We start from the raw sequence: 25006 nt of genomic DNA on the forward strand, positions 1-25006 counted from the left end.
TGCTGTCACTTAAACATACTGAAAAAATAATAGTGCAAAAATTTACATTAGCTAACAATTATTTAAGTTTGACACTCATTGCAGTTATCACCCGAAAATTGTTTACAAAGAACTATTTGAACAGACTGTCAATTTTCAGAATAGAAAACAGCAAGATTAATACTTGACAAAGATCTGGACACACCGTCTTCATCACTTTTTCTCGATCTGAAATTGATGGCGTTAAATGGAACGGTTCATTACAGAAAATCTATTCTGACACTCACGTATCAGATAGTTAATCAGCACCAAATTGCTTGTTATCGACATTTTAATACGTTACATTAATTCTCAGTTCACAAACAAATCAGTCACTCTAGCTGTTCCGAAACTAAGGTATTTACAGTACGCTGGAACTGAAAACGATCAATACTTTTTCCGATATTTGAACACATTTTTATAAAATATTTGATTTGATATAATGAATTCGTTCTATGACTAAAAAAGATAAAAGGTAAATGTATGCCTTTTTAAATCTGGGATCATGTTATTAAATGATTTTTAGGATAACTTTATTCGTTAAATGATGAAATTTGGATGTCTTGTTATTAAACATTGTTTTAAAGTATGTAGAGTCAGTCTCAAAGCTTTACTGTTTACGTTTTCGTATATGAGAGATAGCAAGTGTTCGGTCAGTCATTCATTAAGTGTGACTATAGAAGAGCTTAAAATATACTGGAATAATAAGAATACTTATTATTATTCAACAATGAAATATTGGACATAATATTAGGTAAATTAAACAAATAATATGAGACAGATTAACCTTAAACCAAACTCAATTGAGCCAATATGAGAAAATCAGGGCCAATAACAAGGCCAATACGAGATTCAAGCATTTTGGTTGGTTCTAAGGAGAGGGCCGATACGGAGAAGGTACTTCCATTTGATTTTTAAACGACGCCATTGTTTTACTTAAGAATGATACAGTTACAATAGTTTCTACAGTTTTGACAAAAATGTCATCTAATAGATTCATGTAATAACCAAGTACGACTTTGAGCGGACGTACGATGTCGATGTACGCCTTTGTAGATAATAACGATAATTCCGGCTTTTTCGATAGTTCAGTTCGTAAACAAGCTCCAGTCATAAATTCTGACATTTTCTTAGAAAACATTCAGAAACAATTGCAAAACTTAAATCAATTAAATGAATGATAGTTATCTTAAACAAATATTATGATAGTTTGGATTATCTGTGCAATTGCAATAGCAATCCACGTGCTAGGAAAATGATGCATAATTGGAATTATACATGAAATAGCGAATAATTGCTAACAATTTTGGATGGAAATAAAGGAGGCATAGAGGTGTATTACATGTGCTTGGTCGGTTGTATTATTTTGATGAACACACGTGTACAATATTGTGTCTCGTTACCAGCAGCCTGCAAAAAAAGTGACAATTAAAGCAGCTTCTAGCACAGCTCAAAATCAAACGAACCAGCTCACATCAATAGAGAAAATGAATATGGTAATTTCCCTTTATTGCTGATTTTATCGAAGAATCACAATATCTTTAAAGATTAATTACAAGTACCTACACACAATCCTATCTTTTTTACTGGCAGAAATGATGATTCTTTCGGATGTCAGGTCATAAGGGTTAAATTGATGATATAAATGTAATTTGACCTGCGTGTGCATAATTGCAATAAAGTTACTCAAAGAGTTCTAATGGTGTTCTAGTCATCATTCGAAAGTTGAATAATAATATCGTCATTAATCAAGTGATTTCACATTGGCCTATTTACTTGTCTTCGGGCAATAATATTGGTCCTCGACCTTCGGCTTTGGGCAGGTTCGACAACCCTCAGACAATTAATAAGGCCAATATGAAATCACTTGATACATTATAATATCTAACGTCATACCCGATAGTTTCCATAGAGTCTATAAGTGCATAGCTAATTTCCCGTTATTATACTTTAGCTAGTAGTAATAATACTTACAGCACTACTCCTCGTCTGACACTTTTATGGGAAAATCCCTGTGCTTGCAATTATTATTCTCATGGACAGTGTCGAAATAAGGTTAAACTCATAAGATGTGTTCCTTAAAAAGACCAGTGTCAACGAGTTTGAATTTTACAGTTAGATATATAGGTCACGGGGTACGTTTCTATGGTAACATTAATTAAATTCAAGTAATCAAAATTTTCTACTAAAATCTGAACAATTTTAGAGCATAGTTTTAGTATATCAGTATCAAGTTATAAATGGAAACGGAAAAATAGGTATTACAAATCAAACTGCCTAATTTTTCTAAATTCGTTTTCGTTACCTATGCCACGTGACTTCAGTTAGCAAATCAAACTACTTGATAACGCATTATAGAAAATTTATCAAAATGGAAGATTTATGCAACACTCTGCCTGATTGGACGAGAGTGTCAATTTCTTTCACTCTGTTGATTGTGCTACGCTGAGTGAAATGTAGGCAAAGCGTTTATCCTAAACGACGCTGTTCACAGTTTTAAAGCTAACTTTGGCTCAGTATATTTAGCAAGAATATTGATATATCTCAAAATGATAAGTAAGTTTAATAAATATGATAAAAACCTGTTCAAATACCAACATATATCAAATTAAAGAAAGAGCTGAATACGGTCTGCGTATCACATGAATAAGGGTGTGATAAGAGTCTTTTATGTAGAGAAGTGCTTTTTAAAAGATTTTCCTTGTTACAATTGTCGTCTGTATGTGAAAAGGTTTCTTGCTTTTGTGACTTATTCAGATTGCATATTAAAATGAGTACTTGTTTGCTTTGATATATTTGTTATAAATTATTTAACTGATTTATTATATATGAATATCTTTCTTTAGTATGGTATGCAAATATTGAACTCAGTTGAAATCTGTTTTATTATATATGCTATATAATGACTGAATCTCATTACACGGAAATGAAGGTACGTTGCATACAGTTTATCTATGTGATATGACTACAATTGTATGTTTTGCTTGACCTTCACTTTTTTATAGGTGTGACGTCATTGTCCAAAGATTCATGAATAGCGAATATGCATTTGTTAAAGCGGGATCAGTTGGCCTATTTTAGAAATAAATAAAAATAATAAATAAAAAAATCCTTTAATTGATTTTTTCTCATGTATTCTAATCAAACTTGATTTGTAGCATCTTTATTAGGCCCGCAGCCAACTTTGTTCAGCTGGGACATTTAACCCCTTTTAGGGGCTGCTAGAGCTTAAACTAGAAATGCCTTTATACAGCGTCACATGAACAGCTTGGCGGATCTTTGTCATACTTGGTCTGGAGCATCATTATAAGGTCCTCTTCCAAATTTATTTATATAGGAACTTGGGCCCTATTAGGGACCACTATAGCTAAAAGTAGATATGCCTTTCTTCGCATTAACCACTAAAATGTAATGGATTTTTATCAAACTCGATGTGTAACAATATCGTAAGGTCTCTTGCTATTTTGTTACAAATGGGGATAGGGACCAATTTAGCTAAAAATATAAACACGTTTAATGACCTCTTCCCATGAACCGCTTCATGAATCTTCATCAAACTACTGCTGTAATTATTCGTCTAAGGATAAACGAAACAAAATTGCAACCCTACGAAACCTTTGCGAAAAATTAAAAGAGAACCATTTAAATTGTTAAAGTGCGGTGTTTAGTTTTGCAAAATGTTAGATGAAAGATGAAAGATGAAGGTTAGATGAAAAATTCATAAACTTCTCTCCTTATTACAATTCGCCGACCATCATTTTTAAAGATATTTCTTGTTTTAATTTAAAAACGGCCGTAACAAGTAACCTTTTACCCGACTATCTTTCCAATAGCATCAGTTGATATCATCCATTTTCTTACATCCGCATAACATTTCAATTATATATGTATATATAATAGCCGCAAAATATTGATCATTATTATATACCTATATAAATTCTGTCAAAAATACAGCTTGCATTTCACAAGGAAATACGAACAGGCTGAAAAAATCCTGTATTGTACCTTCCAAAATCCCGTATTGTACCTTCCGTATTGTATGTTGCCGGACTACTTTCATTAATGTGCATTAGCTGACACAGTTATATACATGTAAAAAGCGCACACAAAAACATCACTCATTTCATTTTAACATCAACAGACATTAAAGATTTCGTTCGATTACAAATAAACATACAAAAAGATGGAGGTATATAATAAAAGGGTCATTACAACAGTAGCTAGATCTAGGATTTTGTATTCGGCTCTCGCGGATTTTGCAAGGACGGATCACACTCGGCGCATGCGCGCCTCGTGAGATCCGATCTGGCAAAATCCACTCGAGCCGAATACAGCATCCCAGATCGAGCTACTGTTATAGTTACCGTATTTTATACAAAGCGAAAGATTCATAAAAATATTTCAGCAAAAAATGGCCGCTGTTTAAAAAAAGCTCAAATAAAAAAATGCCCAGAATTACGTACTTGAAAGATAAAAGCTATTAATTTTGCGTGGTTACTGACACCATGACGTTTATGATGTCAATTTTAAGGCAACAATGTTTTTTTAAACCTGTTAACATCAGATCAGAGACAGGTTAATATTGTTGTTTTTGTTCAGAAGAATGAATATACAAACACATTTAGTTTGTCGTAAACGTTGTCGAAAATCCTTAAGTTAGCTTCCGGTTGGACATGCGCAGATACAACTGTTAAGGTATACGTCCTCCTTAACAAATCTTGAAAGGAACCAAAAAATTATAAAGCAGTTCCATTAATTTTCTGAAATGCTCTTTGAAAAGTGTGCTAAACGCAAACCAGTGAAATTTCTGGGAAACGAAAAAAGTCTTTTATTATATAAATTTTTTATTCACAATTCAAATGTACACACCAACACTGATGACAAAATTAAGGATCTAAAACTTTTATTCGAACTTGAGTCCCAATAGAGATACTTTGAATATGATTGGGATACCAGAGTCTACAGTTCATTAAAACAAAATCTTGTCATTGACGTGCTCTGTCATTTTCTATCACAGAGTAGCACAAGTGATGAAATATTTGTGAAAATACCATTGCTCTACTGCACATCCCTCACTAAAAAGGTTTTGTGTAGAATGGTTACATCAAAGTCATTACTCCAAAAACCTTCTTATGACTGTAGTGTGTGTGGTGGGCATGCGGGTGGCAGAGAGGGATTGCCATTGTACTGTTAGTAGCGTCAGATTAATCTGAGTGTTAGCTGATATAAAACAATATATTAATATGATGATTGTCATGTTCCTGGTTTCATTAAAATATCTCGAGAATTTTCTAATTGATACAGGGGCCGTTTTGAGTGCATTTATGCTATGTCCTTTGCTACAGCAACTGCATTTTATTGTCTTACTTTTTTATCTCCTTGTTGCCTGCTGGCTGCATATAGAGTTTTCTTAAGATATCTAGAGTTATCTTATTCTTGTCGTAAGAATAAATTTTCCGGATGGACGGACTTGTTGGATGCAAACCTTACGTTCCACCATACCACTAACTTATAATTAGATTTTTTTAAAAAATGAAGAGACATTAAAACAAGCGCTAAAATGCGTTGCCAGTGCCAGTAGCATGCATTTCAACTACCGTCTGCGAACAGCCTTCAACATTATCATTTTTGTCGGGTTGGACGACCTCTTGAGATTTCACTTTTTTATTTCCTTCATGACACAAAGAATAATGAACTATTAAATAACAATAATCATCGCTGTACTAAATGAATTATATCTCTATGTAATCATTTTGTAACATTTTTTCTTTCAATAAATTTAGTTAAAGATAAATTGTCATAGTACTGAAAAAAATGGGTTGGGGCCTTGTTTATATCAGCGGATGTCATAATTCACCCACCAACGGAAATATTTGCTTTTCCCACTCAACTTGTAGAAAGCATGTATAATTCTAGAGGCGAATTTTGGTTGTTTGACTCTTTAAAACAATTACAAATTTTCAGTAAGATTTTTGCAGGAAATTGCAATTAAAACGTATTAAAATCAATATTAATTTTACTTGGACAATTGTAACACAGTTTGTAAAACAATTGCATATACTCATTACTTTTCATATGAAAATATAACATTACGTTGTTTTTCTAGAAAGTAAAGTTTTATGTCTATGCTAACCAAATCTTCTAACGTAACATTTGTTTTACTCATGACTTAGATATTCATAGTTTTTCTTGCTTAATTTCAGCCAAATGTGTATTTGCTTTTGTTACACATGATGTAAGGAAAACAAAACAATGTCACATCATGTATGGAGTAACCCTGTACAGGTATGAAACACTTGTATTGTGCACGAGCTTATCGTTCCCGTATCAATTCTGAAACTTTTGTCAGCAGTTTTATAGCTAAAAGGAATTTACATAAAGAGACTACAAAATGGTTAGACTTTCTGTTTAAAAGGGGCTTTGCAAAAGACAACACCTCATTTTGGTAAGTAGTTATCAATTTTGTGAAAAAATATTAGTCAAAATACTGAAGGGTACTTACTTACCATCTGTTAGTGAGCATTTTTCATTAAAATCAGTTGCCCACCTCGTCAACGACGGACCTTAAAAGTACTGAATTTTATCAGTCATGCTTTTGCACCCCATACCCCCCCCCCCCACCCCACCCACCAAAAAAAACCGATATGTTTCTATTTAGTAACGAGTTTCTGTTCTTTCTTTTACGGAATTTGTTCGTTTCGAATTGTGATAAATTACTGTATCTTTTGTTTTTCAACAAAAGGTGGAAATCGTAAAAAGTTTGAAATAACATGATTTTGAGTTTCAATTTTTGCTATTCTAAGCGTACGCCAAGTTCCAAATTATGTTGCCGCTAAAGATATTTGCAAATTACCAATATGTTACCGTGTGTGGTGTTCTTGTTTAAAATAATAATAAAAAAGACGAACAGATCTGATCTTATATTGAATAGCCTAAGTCATTCTAAGCTCTAGTTCCACCTTTAAAGACTGTTGATTTTATTGCCAATTCTTTGAGGAAATAAAACCTTGTCTTGATACGTCCATAAAAGCAACTTATTTTACTACCGATCCGCTTAGGAGATGTGACAGACCTGCTGAAAAAAAGTATTCGCTATTGTGTAAACACCTGTGGATATGTACATTTTATAAATATTTTATTAAGATTTTCAAGTATTTGTAAGAAAACATATTCGCATAGATGCATAAATGTTCAATACCTTGACAAAGATAATTGCAAAAACTAGAACAGGTTTTTATAAAATCACGATTTAAACAAAGATTTCTATATAGTTTGGATATCATTCTAACTGATTTGTATATATGTTACTCCCATTAAATATTCTGAGATAATTCTGGCTAATTGTTTTGGAAAATACTCATCATACCAATAGATAATTTTAAAAGTTATTGTTGCCTGAAAAATTCGTAAAGTCTCTTACGATCTTTGGTATGAATAATAGAATTATGTTCCTTTGGTCGTAAGTGTTCAGTCCTCGCTGTAAATTAAAACACTTAACACAGTTTTTAAAGATAAACATGTCAAATTTCTTGATTTGATTTGTATGCCTAATGTATTAAGGGTATGGTACGAAAGCCGAATCGTTTCAAGGGAGAACATTTTATCTCGTAATTATCGAAATAACGAGAAAATGTTTTGTTTGTGTACTAGAAATTATTATATAATTATGAGAAAATAATCTCGTAAACGAAAACTTCTATAATAGAATTCCATGGTAGCCGAAGCTTGTTGGAGTTAGGGGGTGGGGGTTGGGGATTCCTTCCTGATCAAAGTCATTCGAACCCAGTTTAATTTGTTCTTGGAAGCGTTCTATGCTTCCAAAGAGTCTTCTTACATAGTTGATTAAAAAGTTTAACTTCCCAATGATTTAGAAATACGAGGGTCGTTCACAAATTACGTAAACTGATGCCGTAACGTCAATACTAGCCATCAAAGACGTCTCAGAGTTGTATCGTTTCAAAACATAATGTGTCATCTGCAGATGTACCAAATCTGAAATTGTTATTTTGCATAATATTTGTTTTGTGGTTATTTGTTTAAGAAAGGGGTACGCAAAGAGGCCCACGTCAGCGACGTATTCATAACGTCAGCTTTGTTTACGATATTCTTCGTAATCAATTCTACTACTTTTTACACTGTAAAAGTATACGATAAACATTCAGTGTATTATTTCAAGAATAAGAACACTTATTTTTCAAAAAGATATCAACCTCGGTAAACGTTAAAGGTACTTATAACTGAACAATGTAGATCTTAGACATTTTTACCCCCCCCCCCCCCCCCCCCTCCCCCGCGCTTAGCTCAATAGGGAGAGCACTTAACTGCGGATCGCGGGGTCGTGAATTCGATCCTCGGGCGGGCCTATGTTTTCCTTGACGATTTGATAAAAATACATTGTGTCTGAAATCATTCGTCCTCCACGTCTGAGTCATGTGAGGAAGTTGGCAGTTACTTGCGGAGAACAGGTTTGTACTGGTACAGAATCCAGGAACATGGTTAGGTTAACTGCACGCCGTTACATAACTGAAATACTGTGTTAAACCCAAAACAAACAAACTTCGACATTTTTGTAATTTTTTTCTCCGGAAATCATGAAACAATTATTTTTAGGTGTGTTACGTCTTATCAAGTTTTTACACTTTTTGCTAATTGATGATTGAGCTATTTATAAGATGGGTCAGCTAAAGCTCTTGTTTTTACACCAATTCAGACGTTTCTATAAGTGTTTACCCAAGATCTTGCTCTATTTAATGTTTTGCAAAGATTTCGTGATGTTCTTGTGACATAATTTTATGTCAGACCACGTATCACTGCCCTAGATAAACGTTGTTCATTTCAGAACATAATGACCGTTAGATGTTAAATTGTAAGGGGACGTCACTTAAGTGTTAAGAATTACTTTCACGGAGTTGATGTGATTTTTTTATTGTCGAAATGTATGCAATTTACATGCAGTGATTGATGATTTTTCTTTTAAGTCGTCAAAATGTCGATAGGGCATCTCCTGCATTACTATGGTTATAAAATAACCTTTGATTTTATAAAGTGTGAAGTCATTTTGCTTTAATTACTACAGGTGTTGGCATACATGTTACTGATTTGTATGCGTTACCGGTTAACGGAACCAGATACCCTTAATTGTACATAATAGAGTTACAACTGCAGATAATGTCTACGTACTTATGGAACATTCTTAGTATATTTCTTGCCTACCAGTCCGGAAATTTCAGCAACACTTGAAGCCTTTTGTTGAGAAGCATCGAACGCAACTTGAATTGACAGTCTGTTCATGGTAGATTATAAAATGTGTAACATTCATCATGCTCCCTAACCTCAGCTGAATCCTTTGTTTAGATACATTAAAAGGAGTCCATGGTCTCAAAAATGACAAGCATAATATAAGAACGCTCACGACACTTAAATACTGTTGGTGTGATGGTTTTATAAATTCTTTAAGGAAGTATACAACGCAGCTTAGTTTGATTGAGTTTGTTCATTGAGAGATAATGAGATGTGCTTCCTAGCTGCAATTTAAGTGGAAATCTATTATATAAATACATTGCATATAGACTCTATGATCTTAAAGGAGCAGGAACAAATTTTAACGCAGGGTCCAAGAAAATGTCAGTTTTTTTGAAAAAAAGTCATACTAATGTTCGTGTTAATTTTATTAGAATAATTCCTTCCTATTTTAATGTGAAATTTAAACAGGACTAGATTTATTCAATAAAAGTTAATAAAACTTGAAAACTGAAAAATATACTCTTGTCAATTATTTCTGTTGTCAAGTAATAAAAAAACGCAATTCAGTTAGCATAACATTTAATTAGCACGTGCTTTTGCCTTGTGATATTTATTACTATATCAATCTAACCATATAGTTCTGCAAAATTTGACATGTGTGACGTTTTCGCACACATTTTACACAGGCAGTCAATTATTTGTTTCTGTAAGTAAAATATTCATATTACTTTGCATAAACGAGAAATGTAATTCACAAGCATTAGCATTAGCACAAGCATTAAGCAGATAAAAGTCTTCTTGTAAAGGTATTTATTATATATGTGTAATATAAATGGGACGTATTTTTCTCATGCTGCTCTAGTATTCCTGCTATTTACTAATCATGATTTTGTTTTCTATACCGTATTCTCTAGATGCAATAATTTTCTTTACTGAATACGTCTAAGTGAATCTGGATTTTGTGTTTCGTTGTCCGTTTACGACTTTTGGTTATTTGTTTTCTAAATAGGAAGTTTTGTTAGAAAACCTTTGTATTTCCTCCTACATAAAACGAGTTGATTGATGTGTAGTGTACAAACAGTTATCTTATGAAATGTTATATTTTGGCTGCTGGACGTCCTTTAACATACTTTTCCTTCCTTAAAACTATCTTTCATGAAACCTTGGTTTAAACAAGTTAAAGCAGAGCAAAAATTCCTTCTAGGACACATCTGTATAAATATATAATGAAAATCTTGTAAAATTTTGGTTGCAATGTCTGTTTTAAATATTGGTCATCAGTGTGTGGAACCCCAGGATCGGACAAAAGGACAAGACCATTCTACCTTATTGAAATTCTGTATCCCCGCGTTTAAGCGCCCCCGGGGGCGTTACATTTTGCACGAAGGTAGTGTTTATTTCTGTACCAAATACAAAAAAAAAACTAGAATTTTGAAAAAGAACTATGTTGTTTTCTTCAACCTAAAAATGTCAAGTCCGCTATTTCCAAAGTAATTACGCTAACATACATGTAAGTTGTTACATCCTACAACAAATTAAATCCGTTACCAATTTCAGTCGAGTAAATACGGCGATTAAGAAACACTGGCTATAAACATTGACCCGGTCAGTCCAAATGTAGAGTACCATTGATGCGTGAATTTGTTGCGCACAATTAGAGGGTCGAAATGGGGTTTGTTTTCACATATTGACCATGCATTCGAAGGTAACGATAAATGTTAAACTTTGTGACAAATTAGATGTTTGGCCTGTTCAAAATAAGCCACTTTTCCATCCTCGGGTTTAGTAATATTTAATTCACGAAGCGCGTTCAGTCAGACAGTCAGAATAATTTTAACGTCAGAGGTTATTTCTAGGGTCACGGAGTTTGATTGGCCAGTTTGTAATTACAGCTTTCCAGGTCAGTTGCTCAGTCAAGTGTGATTTACCAATATTCAAAGTGTACAGTCCGTGTATGATAACTTCGGAGTGACGTCACGTTTGTTTATATTTTCTGGACTTATAGAAATAACAAAATAGGTAAAGCAGCTTACATAAACAATAATATTGGGTATATTTTATTGCAACACGTCTGACAGTCCCGGTAGCTCAGTGGTTAAGCATTAGTCTTTGAAATGTCGAATATTGCGGGCCGTAGGTTCGAATCGAGCGGAGTGTTGTTGTTGTTTTTTTGTTTGTTTCTCTTTCAAGGTAACCACCATAATCATTCATTTCTCCTGGAATATATTTTTTTTATTTATTTAGATAGAAATATTATTGAATTAATTTCTGTTTAAAGGGGACCAAGCATCAGCTCTGTGTAAACACATCGTATTATGAATGCATAGTCAAGAAAACACTCGGAAATTTTGTGCAGGTTAAATTCCTCTGGTATATTGCCAGTATTACTGTAGTCAACATGTCCGAGGCATCAACGTCTTTTTTGCAAAGAGAAACGCTGTTCAGTATAAGAATGATGCTTAATGCATACTACAAACTTTTCTGAAGGTTATTTCAAGTATAATCATTTTTCCAAATTTCAGTTCGTTATTATATACCGTAGTGCTGTATTACTGCATTTTGAATATTTTCAATTGTCTTTGAAAAAATGTAATTAAAACATAGATAAAAAGCAAGGATTTAAAAAAGTATAAATCACGTCGGACTCGAACCAACGCGACAATGGAAATATAAAAAAAATCGCACATGAAAGGCTAACGCGCTACGACTGGTACTAATCTTCTACTTCAAAGAAAGTGTTTCAGTTAGTAGTATAATATAAAAGTGTTTACTTAGATTAATGATAATTATCGATTACCCTCCTGACTTGGACTCGTCCAAATAGTCACTCCGAAGTTATCAGACACGGACTGTACCTTCTCAAGAGAAGGAACAATAACTGGATTTTAAATCTATCGGTTTCTTGTAATAGGTGTATATGTCACCTTTGTAATGTCATATTATCCTATTTCGATCAAAGGAAGTAATGTTAGTAGCGTTTGTTGTCAAACACTAGATTTTCGATTGCATGACTGAAAGTATATTATGTGTTATACAATTCTACAAAGAACTAATTTTGACATTGAACTAAACTTATTTAGAATACGATAATGTGATATTATGTTAAACTGACATTTCCACTTATTGTTTGCTTAAAATATTCCCGACTTTGAAGCGTTTCTCTTTTTTGTTGTCATTTGTTTGTGCTTGCATGTCTTCATCAATGTTGGTTAGACCAGTCTGACATTAGTTTAATGTTATATGACTTTAGATTTGTTCTCTTTCCAGTGTTGCTTTTCTACTAATTAGTATTTGTTGAGGTACCGTGATATTGAAAATTCCCTATCAGTATTTCTTTTGAGTGAAACTATATCAGATTGATTTTGCTTTGACATTGTCTGTTAAAGGTAGTTTTTAATTTGTGATTTGATATCTGTTAGTAAGTAAAAAAATAAATGAAATGATTTTGAGATGTCGTTCGTATTTATAAAATACAAATACATGTATGTTAAATGCAACATGTCCACTTAATCAACTAGAAGATTCTTTTGTTGAAAAACGCATGTCTCCCCTAATGCATATTCGTATAGGCAAGAAGTCAAAAGGGGACAAGAGCATAAGTCAAAGGGACACTGATGGTTGGCTGCACTTGGCATGTCAAATCATTCCACTTAGTTTCAACATTCTGGGCCTAGTGGGTCTCAAGTTATGAATTTGAAACTGTTTTCCATGTTCAGGTCCCTGTGACCTTGTCCTTTGATCGAGTGACCCCAAAAAAGTAAGTGCCATCTACTCTGCATGTCTAATCATCCTATTAAGTTTTAACATTCTGGGTCAAGTGGTTCTCAAGTTCTTGATTGAAAAGAGTTTTCTATGTTCAGCTCCCTATGACCTTGACCTTTGATGGATTGACCCCACAATCAATAAGAGTCATTTACTCTATCATTCTATGAAACTTGAAGGGTGTAGGTCAAATGGTTCTCCAGTTATTGACTGGAAATGGATTTCCATGTTCTGTCGCTGTGACCATGACCTTTAATAGAGTGACCCCAAAAGCAGAAGGGGTCATCTGCTCTATAAGTCTTATTACCCTATGAAGTTTCAACATTCTGGGTCAAGTGGTTCTCAAGTTAATGACCGGAAATGGTTTTCCTTGTTCAAGTCCCTGTGACCTTGACCTTAAATAGAGTGACCCCATAATCAATAAGGTTCATCTACTCTGCATGTCCAACCATCCTATGGAGTTTCAACATTCTGGGTCAAGTGGTTCTCAAGTTATTGACCGGAAATGGTTTACCATGTTCAGGCCACTGTGACCTTGACCTTTATCAGAGTGACCTCAAAATCAATAATGATCATCTACTCTGCATTTCCAATCATCCTATGAAATTTCAACATTCTGAATCAAGTGGTTCTCCAGTTATTAATCGGAAATGGTTTTCCATGCTCAGGCTTCTGTGACCTTGACCTTTGATGGAGAGACCCCAAAAACAATAGGGGTCGTCTACTATATTAGCCCTGCCAACCTATGAAGTTTGAAGGTTCTAGGTCAAATGGTTCTCTAGTTATTGATCGGCAATGAAGTGTGGCGGACGGACGGACGGGGCAAAAACAATATGTCTCCCCAAGTGGGGAGAGGTGGGGTGGGGGAGGGGTGGGAGTGAGACATAGTAAGTCACTTAATTAATCAACTGCACATTTAAATGTGAAAAAAATACAACATACTATTAAGTTAAACCATTTGCTTATATTCATATGCACCAGACAATTGACTTGAAATTTATGCAGAAACAAACAAACAAAACATCCGCAATGCTTTATAAGATCAGACTTCATCACTTCCAACATTTGTTAGAATTTTATATCTTAATACTAGTATGTGCAACGACTCAGTAACGTAACATTAAACTTCATTAAGCTTTAATCTTAATTTGCTTGGACGATCTCAAAAACAACAACATAAAAAATTCGAAAAGACTGAACCGGTTTGTTTTGTCATTATTTGGTGAATAGTCCTTATTTTTCTTTTGTGCCTACCAGTGTACCTGACCATTATATGCTTATATAAAATCTTATTGTACTCGTATATTTGAGAACATGAAACTAAAAAGCACCTATGACAGACACGATGTTGCTAATTTACCGGTTGTGTTTGTTGTTTAAAGTGCTACATTATGCCCAGTTACATGTTTGTTCTGTTTTTGTTGTCTAATTGTTGTACTTTGTTTTTTTTTCTTCTTTTTTCAGCCTTGTGTATTTGTCTTTCGTCTACGTGTAGTTTCACAGCTGTAGCTCTTATAGCTTTTGAGAAAAGGTGACCTAAACAAAAATTTTAACCAATAAACTCAAATTTTCTAAGTACAAACGAAGCACCATAATTCTACCAAAATGCATATTAGAGTTATGGTTTTTGGCCTACATATTTCCCTAATGATTGTAAACACTTACAGAATTTGAGAAAAGGTGGACCTAAACAAAAATTCTAACCAATGATCAAGTGACGACAATACCTCGTACATGTTTACACGTATCTAATTTAGACATTTTGGCATTAACAAATGTGTTCTTTATGTCATGTATGAAGTCACTGAATACTCTGTCGCAAATATACCTCAGAATATTTGTTTTGATTTATACAATCAATTACATTTAATACAGCTTAGCTCAGCGAAAAAATATTTTATTAACTCTGTCTGTTAAACAAGTTGAATTAAAGGCAAGAGTTAGACTGGCACCTCAAGTCCTACATACAAAGGGAATTGTTATGAGTGTCGGTATTTAAACTGCTTTTTGTTCCAGCCATTTTATATGCTATGTTCGATTACTGTATGTTTATGTTGTTACCCCTTACCCTTATCACTCTCTTAATGTTATATTGTTTTATTAAATTATTATTAAATATTTCGCTGATGAATATTAAGTATTTCAGATCCTCTAATTTATGTAAAGTATTTACCGATTATAACAAAAAAAAAAAACGCTTCGAAAACAAAAGAACAGAATTGTCCCTTGAGGACAAAATAAAATTAATTCGTGAATCTGAGTCTGTACCAAAACCAACACTGAGGGTGTGTTTTTTTATAAAATAAAAAAAAAACGGCACAAAAAAAAGAATAATGAAATGAATTTTAACTTATTTTTTTATAAAATCGTTATCTAATAAAATACAAATAGGATCAAATTAAATAATTAAATTTGACATGTTCATGCCCGTTTTTATTTAAATTGAAGTCGCAACCCCCTAGATATAATTAAACGATTTCATTAGGAATTAAATAAAATTAATCACAGATATTGAAATGTAAAACACATTGACAGAGCGGCTGATCATTTATTTATTTTTTAATTTTACTCAGGTTTTTTATTTTTGTTATTTATGTATTTACTATACATACTTGATTATCCTTAATGTTTGTAATTAATTAATTAATTAATTACTTTATACACACTTATACAACTATAAAAGATTATAATCCCCTTCATCCTACGTATAAGAAAACATAACTCTAGTGCACCACGTCCACTTTGCCTGCAAACTTCAAAACTTCTGAATTCCGGAAACTTCCAAATACCGAACTTTTATGCTGGTCCGGAGGTCGTTCTGTTTTCGGAATGTACACTGTAATATAAATTAGTTATGCAGCTCAAAACTTAATGTGAAATCAGATATGAATGCAAATACAATGCATGTTACATGTGTCAATTTGGCAAAAAGCACAAAATAAAACTGTTTTTTTTTTTTCAAATAAAAAATGAAATCTTTTCACCAATTAATATTAATTCAGATATTGAATTTTAAACCCCCCACAAACAAACTTTTTTTTCTAAATTTCAAAACAGATATGTTTGAAGATCAAATTTAAATTTATCTTCCTTTCTTATTATCTAATTTTGTCAGAATGCTGAATTTCATCTTCCTTGTCAGATTATGCTGATAGCTCATGCCATCATTTTAACTCTGTCATTACAGACTGATGATTATGACTGAGAAACAAAACAATTAATAGCTTTTTAAAATGCATATATTAACAATTTTGAGTAATTTAAGCACATGAGTGTAATGAAGGATTAATCAGTATGTATGCTGTGGTTAAGGTTTGTATCTAAACTTGTTATTTTAACAGGATACTTAATTATGCAATTTTAATGACTGAGAGAATAGACTAGAATTAAAATGCCAAGTGGAAAAACAAAATTCAATCCTTGGATGGAGAAGCTAGATAAATGGGGATGGAAACAGGGAACTGAACCGTACTGTTGCTGAAATGTTTGCTATCTTTTAACTTTTTTAGCTCTTCTGATTTTTTGAGAAAAAAAAACGATTTAAAAAAGTTATTGTTATAATACGATTTGCGTCAAGGTTGGCGTTGGCCTTGCCTGGTTGGTTTTATGTTAAGGTCAGCTTTTCTCCTAAACTATCAAAGCTATTGCTTAAAAACTTGCAACACTTGTTCACCACCAATAGCTGACTCTGTACAGCAAGAAACATAACTCCACCATGCTTTTTGCAAGAAGCATGGCCCCTTTTGGACTTAAAAAATAACAGATATCTTGGTTAAGTTTTATGATTTAGGTCAAGTTTTCTCCTAAATTTTCTATCAAAGTTAATGCTTTGAAACTTGAAACACTTGTTAGATAGTTGCATGTATTAGAGTTTGTGGCTGTATTGCTTACTTTGTACGAATATAGATCTATATAAGTTTTAAATGGAATCATCCAACAGTACAGTTTTTATGAATTTTTAATTTGAAAATGGATCATGTACACAACCATAATGCTTAATACATTATTTTAGTTGTTGCATTGGACTAAAAAGAATAAAACTGCTTATAGCCTACATTATTTGATATGAAACCATGGCCAGTCAGTAGTCTGTATAATGAGAAAATGTTACAGCTATTGTTTTTTGTAAAAATGAATCTAAGTGCTGTTTTGATTTAGCATTATGTTTTTCGTTAGATGTTTTAAATTCCTTTGATAAATTAATAAAAAAATCATTCTGTGTTGATGAATGTACAAGTAGAGTCTTAACAAATTGCAGTCTGCCAGGTATAGTTGTGAGTACCAAAAACAGTTCAAAGCTTTAAGTAACACCGTTTAATATTCGTACTTTTTACCAAAATATTCCTACTATTTCCTACTATTTTCCTACTTTTTTCCTACTTTTCATCAAAGGCCACTTGACAGCCTGGATTTTCTTTTTGTTTTTGGTTAAATTTCTTCCCTTTGTTGTTCCTGTCCTTTGGACTTATACAGAAAACTGATTTCAAAAGAATTTTACACAAGACTAGTTTCCTTGGGTTTCCTTCGATTTTTCATACTCTCTTATACATTGTATATTTGACCTTTGTGTAGTATTGCAAAATCGTGTAGAAACCTGACCATCATTCAAAACATAAACCAAAAAATTTTTTTAAAAAATCAAGTAAGCGCAGTATCAAGTTAAGAAGTATTGACTGTAGACCAAGTGTTGCGTTTCTAGATGTATTCAGTATAGCTGTTGAATTACTGCATTTGCGGTAGTAAAAAGATGAAAAATATATAATATTTCACACTGTTTTGCACTTAAAATTTACAGAAGTATGATTTTTAATTTCTTTTCATAAACAAATCTTAAAATATTCAATCAAAACTAAGGAAAAATATTTTATTAGTGATGTAAAATGTCTGCAGCAGATATAATCTAAAATTGAAAAAAAAAATATCTTTCCTGAACATTTTGAAAGAATGCACTTACGCTGCTTATGCGATCTACTCCATGTACAACATGTGATAGCCAACAAATAAAATGGCAATCATTTTTTGTATTGACAATTTCTCTCACCTTCATTTAGATGTCTTCGTGTAACATCTTTTTGCCACGTCGTAGTGTCTATAATCTATTATCACACTACAGGTATGCTTATTCAGCAGGGCTTTCGCTTTCATAAACTTTGCAATATCCAGCTAAATTTTATAACAATAACACAGAACAAGATACCAAACCCTCTTAAAGGCGCTCACGATAGTTTTTTCCGGACGGGTCGATATTTATCCCAACACCGTGCTCATTTAGTTGTTTCTAATCGATGTAGCTCATTGCAGAGTTGGAGCGGTCTTCTGCGCATGCCCGGAAGTGATTATCTAATGTCGCGTACGGCAAAAATGCGCAAATTATTGCATGTTCGCACGCATTTAGATTATAATATGTATGATATACTGACCAGAGGTTAGGGTTAGTATCACCATGGTTACAAAATATATATATTTAAAGTACTTAAAATTTAGTTCAAAATGCTTCAATCCGGCATATACCCGAGTCTGTAATTTATGCCGGCGCTCAAACTCTGCATTGAGTCACAGCCGTTTCTAATCCCGTACCGTACCCATACCGTACATCAGTATTCGTAAACTATATGTTTTGTTCGGAGAAAGGCGGAAACTTACATCGTTCTATGACATCAAAATACTTCAGAAACACGTTAAAATCCGCTAATTAAGAAATCTGCCGTTTAATAATTTGATATATCTCTGATTCATTTGCTCAAACACTGAAAGAGTTTCCGTGGCATTTGTCGAGAAGCCTTTAACCTGTACTCTTCAAACTTAGTGGGGTGATTGGCTAAATGAGGTGGATAACATCTATTGCTTTTAAGATCAATATATTAAAGGTAAAGGATGCGGCAGCCGAAATGATGAAATGATTTCTTCCTATAGAAATCCAGAAAAAAAGTTTCTACAATCACATTTTCAGCGAGTTTATTCCAAATGTTCCTAAGGTGAGCTACCTTGGGCCATTTGATCCTCTTGTTAAATATCTCTGCCTTAAGCTGTGGACAAATACAGAATACTGTCAAGAGTTTGGCTGAATATATGCCCTTGTTTGAAATAAAAATTGATCACGTTACGTTTCAGAAATCTGCAAATTTATTGGTAGCCCATTGGGCTACCAAAATTTTAAGCTGGTAGCCCGAACATTTAAGTTTATTTGGCAATGGTCATTTCGGTTAATTTACAATGTGCTTCTATACTACAGTGGATGGAATGTTTAAATTTCATAATTTTAGCCATACGCACATTGTTATAAATTTTGTTCTCTTAAATAGCAATTATCATTACTCCTTTTTATCATTTTAAAAGATAAAACTAGATGTATTTAAACTGAGAAATATTATAAGGAGTACTCTTGATAGTTAAATTATTGCAACATGGCAATGTAAAAGGAATGCAAATCAATTTTTATAAACTTGCAAATTTTTTAGAGCTGTATGAATTGTGATTTATCTCAAAATTATTTAAAGCTGACATAATAATTCTGTCTGATTCTAAACATCTGTCTGGTTTAATAAACGGACTAGAACCGCGTATATAACGTCTCTCAGTTTCTTGGCACTGTATATTCACTTATCCGAAATTATGTTTGTCCAAAATTCTGTATACTTTCTGATATTTTGCTAAATCATGGTCGATTTTTTTTTGCATGTTAGGCAAGTTTTTAAATTGAAAAGCATAAACAGTCAGTGTTGGCACTAAACTGCCTCAAAATCAAACATCTGTTCTTTCTGATCGCTCGATAAATATTGAGGTCAGCGAAACCGAATGTACACTTTGGCAGGTGGCGCTGAAATGACGTAATTTTAAGACTGGTTTGCATATTATTTTAAACAATACCGATCAGCGAATTTGATGTTATTGGATCAGCCTAAAATCACTCGTGCACATGTTTTTGTAAACATTTGCCTGCGGGTACGATTAAACGGTTAATTGTTTGCCGATTGTGACAGTAGGTGGTAAGATATTTAAAGCCTCGGGCGTGTATCTCTTGATAAACAAGGGGATTATAGACAACTATCAAAATTATATTTGGAGACTAAATTATTGATTTCCGGGCTACCCGATACGGAGTTTCAAGGTAGTCCGGCGGGCACGCTCTGAAAAAATTAGGTAGCCCGACAGAATTTTCTGGTAGCCCCCGGGCTCCGGACATGGGATTTCTGAAACCCTTTAACGTCACGTATTTGGTACCAACCTGCGTTGTATGAATGCCCACCACACTACACCTCGTTGTAATTTGATTTAACTTAACCGAAATCTAATATGGTGACCTATCAATTTTCTTTTTGTTTTAGATTAGGTAGACATAACAAAGGTATGTGCAGAGTTTGATTTAATTCTATTATGTGAAACTCGATAAAATAGCAGAGTACCAATTTAAAATTGACAAAAATATGCAAAAGTAGCCCTTGGGTCTGCTGAACAAGTATTCCTTTCTTTACAAAATCATTTTCTTTTGATTTCTCTGAGCAAGCTTTAAATAGATATATTGTTTTCCGTTATAAAACTGCTTAGATATAAAATTTATGCTGGTTATTGTACTTAACTGAAATATATTTTAGGAGTATAGAAATTTAGAAAAATGTTAAAAATAGCATCATATCTAGGAGCAAATAAAATTGAAACAAAACTGGTGACTTAGTATTTTTATTTCATTTTTCAATACATTATAACATGATCTTTTAATACAGGACATTTCATCAAAATCTATTATTGGGGAAAAAATTGCGTAACTGTAGCGAGCGTCTTTAAAGTAATCTTTAGACTCTTCTACGACAAAGTATATCACGACCTAATTTGTATGGAGATGAAATTTAAATAACCGGGTATGTTTTTTGGCATAGCCATTTCCGACCGTCATATGGTAAAGTATTTAACGTTTACTTGTAAGATGTTTAGACCGTCCTATATATTATTTGCATGTATCGTGTTCAAAGATTTTACAGTTAGTCACTACGAATTTCAGTTTATTGTACTAAGGCAGGCAAGAAGAGAAATTCATGTCCCCGCAAGAGACTATTCTAAGAGCGCAGGAAGTAACCTTTTGCCATGGCGTTTTTTGAATATTTTAATTTTAGCCAACTAAAAGTCGTTTGTTCAAACATTGTATTGTTCTTTTTTTCATGCGTCAAACGAAATCCAAAACTTGAATTGCAATATACTTATTGCTGCACTTGCGAGAGATTTAATTAAAGATAAAACAGGTATTATTGGATTTGTTTTCAAAAGGCATAAATCATTTTATGGTCAGGGCAGTCTGACTTGAAGTCTATTATAAACGAGCCTTGATTAAAGACAGATGTCTGTGGGAAGTTTATCCTGACATGGATGGTGCAATTTTTTAACTGATATGTAATTAATAGTTCGTAATGACATAAAGGAGACCACTCGTAAGCACATCGCGTAGTATATATAATACCGGACTCATTTGGTATATCTGTGTTACAACTGACGCTGGCAATGATGACATTAAAACCTATCGCCTATTTTATATTTCTTTTCTCTGTTTGCACCTGGGATAATGCAGGTAAGTAGCATTTAACATTTTCTATAATACAGAATTGTTTTTCTTGCTATATTTATGAATTATTGCTTAACTGGATTAAGTATGTTTGCTACCTAAACCTTAGTTTACTGGGTTAAATATGTTACGCATACTTGGTATAATTGTTGATGTGTATATATCATGCAGTTATGCACATTGTTGATGTGTATATTATTCTGCACTTACGCTACCTTAAAGACGCCGTTTTAACAATATCAACAGCACTTCCTAGCATTATATATTAAATTTTCTATCTAAATAACATAAAAGTCCTGCTCGTTATTATTTTTAAATAGTTATCCTAACTATTTTAAGATTTCAAACAGCTTTCAATAACAAACAATTAATAGATAACTGATTGATACTTTTACAAGTGTTTAACGTGCTGTTCAATATTTGTGATAAATGTCTTGTTTTGAAGATGGTTAATGTAACAAGGTCAGTAACACTGTATCAGTAGCATTGTAATTCCACGTGTATGCAACCTGTGTGAACAAGTAACTCGCTCACTCTTTAATTGTTTAATCCATTTGTACAAAGAATATGTATGTAATGATTAGTTCAATATAAGTTCCTTTAAACTCTTATTATCACCTCTAGACGTGGTAATCGCGGCAAAATACAAAAAAAGAAAAAGAATTTAACAATTCGGGAAAATCACCTTCATCATAATATGTACGACTCAATTTGTAAACAATCTGGAAATATTTTCGCATTAACATTTGTGCATTTCCGTTTTATACGTAACAGGTATAGCCTTAAGCTATTTACTACAAAAATATGTTATTCCTTGTTATATTACGATAGATGCAATAAGTGCACGGAATTATACAGCCAAGTTGACAGTATCGAATGGCGGAAGTTACGGAAAGTGGGCTAACGCCGAATTTTGTGCTGAAGGGACGTATGCTTATGGATATGACATGAAAGCAAGTTTAACATTCGATAACTTTATGACCTTTTTATGTTGAACTATAACACGACTTCCGAGCACAGAATATTTTGCTGTGATATGTTTAATGAACATTTAAAGTAATTTATCAAATTAACATGTAACTTGTTCATAGATATACTTTGGCTTTTTTCCCGTCAAATGAAGCGTAGTGAAATAGGAGTTTCACTACTGTTTCGATTTGAGTACTTGATTACTTATCAAATGTTTTTTATTTCTGCACTGCCTATCTAAAGACCAATTTTAAAATGTTATGTGTGCGTGCTTGCGTTTGTGCGTACGTTCATACAGACGTGTATGCATGTTTGAAGGCTCTTGAAGCTCTCAAGAATCAAATCGGATAATTGTAAGTATGAAATTGCCTACGCAATTTCTGTCATAAGGTATAATTCGAACTCTAACTGTTGGGGGAGGAACCAACGCACCTCTCTGGAAAGCATTTTCAGACAAAGGTGGCTACTGGATATGAGGGCGGCATATAAAGTCAACGGTCAATAAGTCCCGAACAGCCCTATGCAATAGATATTTGCTGTTTAACAAACATATTTATTGTTTCTCATTTTATATTAAACGATAAAAAAGTTTAAAGTGTATTTTAATAATTGCATTTTTGAACAAGTAGTGTTGCACAAATATTTGTGTCTTCATCAAAAATGTTTTGGTAGAGCTCCCTTTCTTGTCACGAACTATTATTTTTCTTTAAAAGTATTGGGTGTGCTAACATTACGAGCCATTGTATTTTTAGCTAATGTTAACAATTCTAAGCCGCATTAAATGTTTTACCTCAATCTAAAACATTTTATTTGAGTTAAATTCCTTTTTCAATGACTCCATTTATTACAGATCGAAGTAAAGCATGGCTCAGGCGGCGATGACACATCTTTGAATGCCATAAAAATTCTATGTAAATCGCTAAACGGTGATTGTGTAGGAGCTGTCTCCTCAGAAAGGTCGGCTTGGGGGAAATGGGTTGGAGAAACAAAATGTGATGGTTCTGATGTATTAGTTGCTTTCAGCTTGCAAGTAGAAGAAAACGTAAGCTATTATTTTTCTACAAAAGTATGAATTCGGATGTTACTGAAACTAAGGCCTGCTTGTCCGAAAAGTAACACTGACCACTCATCTGACCGAATGATCGGTAGTCCGAAGTTCAACATTTATAGAAAGAGTGTACGTGTTTCCTTTTCAGTTTCGGTATTGCGTTTAAATAAGGTTTAAAATAGTTCATTCTTTCAAGACGTGTTTGCCTTAGACTGGTGTGTTTTTGGTCTAGATGACATTCAGACGATTTTATCTGTTGTTTCTCCGGTGGAAATGGGGAAAATACACGTATCCGAAACGTGCCTAGTCTTTTATACAGATGGCGCATACTTTCTTTGACTTTAATTTGAGGATTCTGGGCTCTCTAGAATCATTCATCGGCTAACGTTGCTTGTAAAACTGTAACATATTTTGTATAAGATATGAAGGTCTGTGTTTCGAACACAAAGCTGCTCTTGTAATGTATATTCGTGTCAACTGTTTAAATTTATAAAACACGTATACCCCTCTAGCATACCCGCCACTATTTTACCACATCCAAGACCTCGACCTGTATGAATTGTTTTTAAGTTACATATCGTTGTGGCTCTTAGGGACATATGCTTTCTTTTCCAGTACAATATTTCACTTCATTTAACGTATAATGATTAAATGTAAAACAATAAAAGAAGATTTTGGTGTTAAAAATGAACTGCAGCTCATAAACCAGGACTGATACGGAAACTAAAAATGCAAAGCTTAAAAACTATTGGTTGCCTTTTGTGTTTTAGCAAGGAAATTCAGACGATTCAGCAGCAAACTTTATCAAATTCAAATGTCGTAGTTTCGGCGCATCAATCGATCAGACTTACGAACTTGCGAAAGAGCCAGGATATGGGCACTATGGTACATATGGCGACTTCAGTGGAGACTGTAGTTCTAATTCAGCCATTTGTGGTATTATCACAAAATTAGAAGAACCCATAAATGGAGACGACAGTGCCCTTAATGATGTAGAGTTCTATTGCTGCACGTGAAATGTTACATTATAATCGACAAAAAATAAATGTATATCTTCACCTTTAACTTTTCTCCCTTATTATTTGGCAACTTATTTTTTATATGTCTCAATTTGGTAAGAAAGAATCATTTTGTACATTTAAGTCGAATATGCAAACTGTTTTGTAAAAAGTAAGGAAATATCTCATTTGTCTTTTATCGCCCTTTACATTATCAAGAAAAAAGGTATTCCATGTAGATTTTCTATTAATGATTTGTATTCAAATGACTAAAACGAGATTTGAGGCGATATGTCGTATAATTGCTTCTCTGAATTAGTTTGTTTAATAATTTAGTTTTAACTTTATAAGAACACGGAAAAACTGCGATTTTAAAACTAGTTCAGTGCCATAAAAACGCAGTGTACCTCTGCTTGC

The 25006-nt window shown here is 33.2% G+C and overlaps 1 protein-coding gene and 1 long non-coding RNA gene across 2 annotated transcripts; one reads left to right on the plus strand and one right to left on the minus strand.

Moving 5' to 3' along the window:
• Positions 1–15561: 15561 nt before the first annotated feature.
• Positions 15562–18466, minus strand: LOC128549738 (uncharacterized). Its single transcript, XR_008367905.1, has 2 exons — positions 18065–18466; positions 15562–15859 (listed from the first exon to the last, which is right to left on the minus strand). It is a non-coding gene; the product is annotated as an uncharacterized LOC128549738 (long non-coding RNA).
• A 2975-nt stretch (positions 18467–21441) lies between these two features.
• On the plus strand, positions 21442–24656 carry LOC123541145 (vitelline membrane outer layer protein 1-like). The gene is made up of 4 exons (XM_045326549.2): positions 21442–21580; positions 22406–22527; positions 23394–23585; positions 24362–24656. The coding sequence occupies exons 1-4, from the start codon at positions 21514–21516 to the stop codon at positions 24605–24607; spliced, it is 627 nt and encodes a 208-aa protein (XP_045182484.2). The 5' UTR covers positions 21442–21513; the 3' UTR covers positions 24608–24656.
• The last annotated feature ends 350 nt before the right edge of the window (positions 24657–25006 follow it).

The sequence above is a fragment of the Mercenaria mercenaria genome, chromosome 16 (genome assembly GCF_021730395.1).
Source record: "Mercenaria mercenaria strain notata chromosome 16, MADL_Memer_1, whole genome shotgun sequence".
Lineage (NCBI taxonomy): Eukaryota > Metazoa > Mollusca > Bivalvia > Venerida > Veneridae > Mercenaria > Mercenaria mercenaria.

Coding starts and splice junctions, on each gene's coding strand:
- LOC123541145 (XM_045326549.2), top strand. CDS start 21,514: ATGATGACATTAAAACCTATCGCCTATTTTATATTTCTTTTCTCTGTT. Junction 22,528..23,393: donor CTTATGGATATGACATGAAA/GCAAGTTTAACA, acceptor CATTTATTACAG/ATCGAAGTAAAGCATGGCTC. Junction 23,586..24,361: donor GCTTGCAAGTAGAAGAAAAC/GTAAGCTATTAT, acceptor TTTGTGTTTTAG/CAAGGAAATTCAGACGATTC.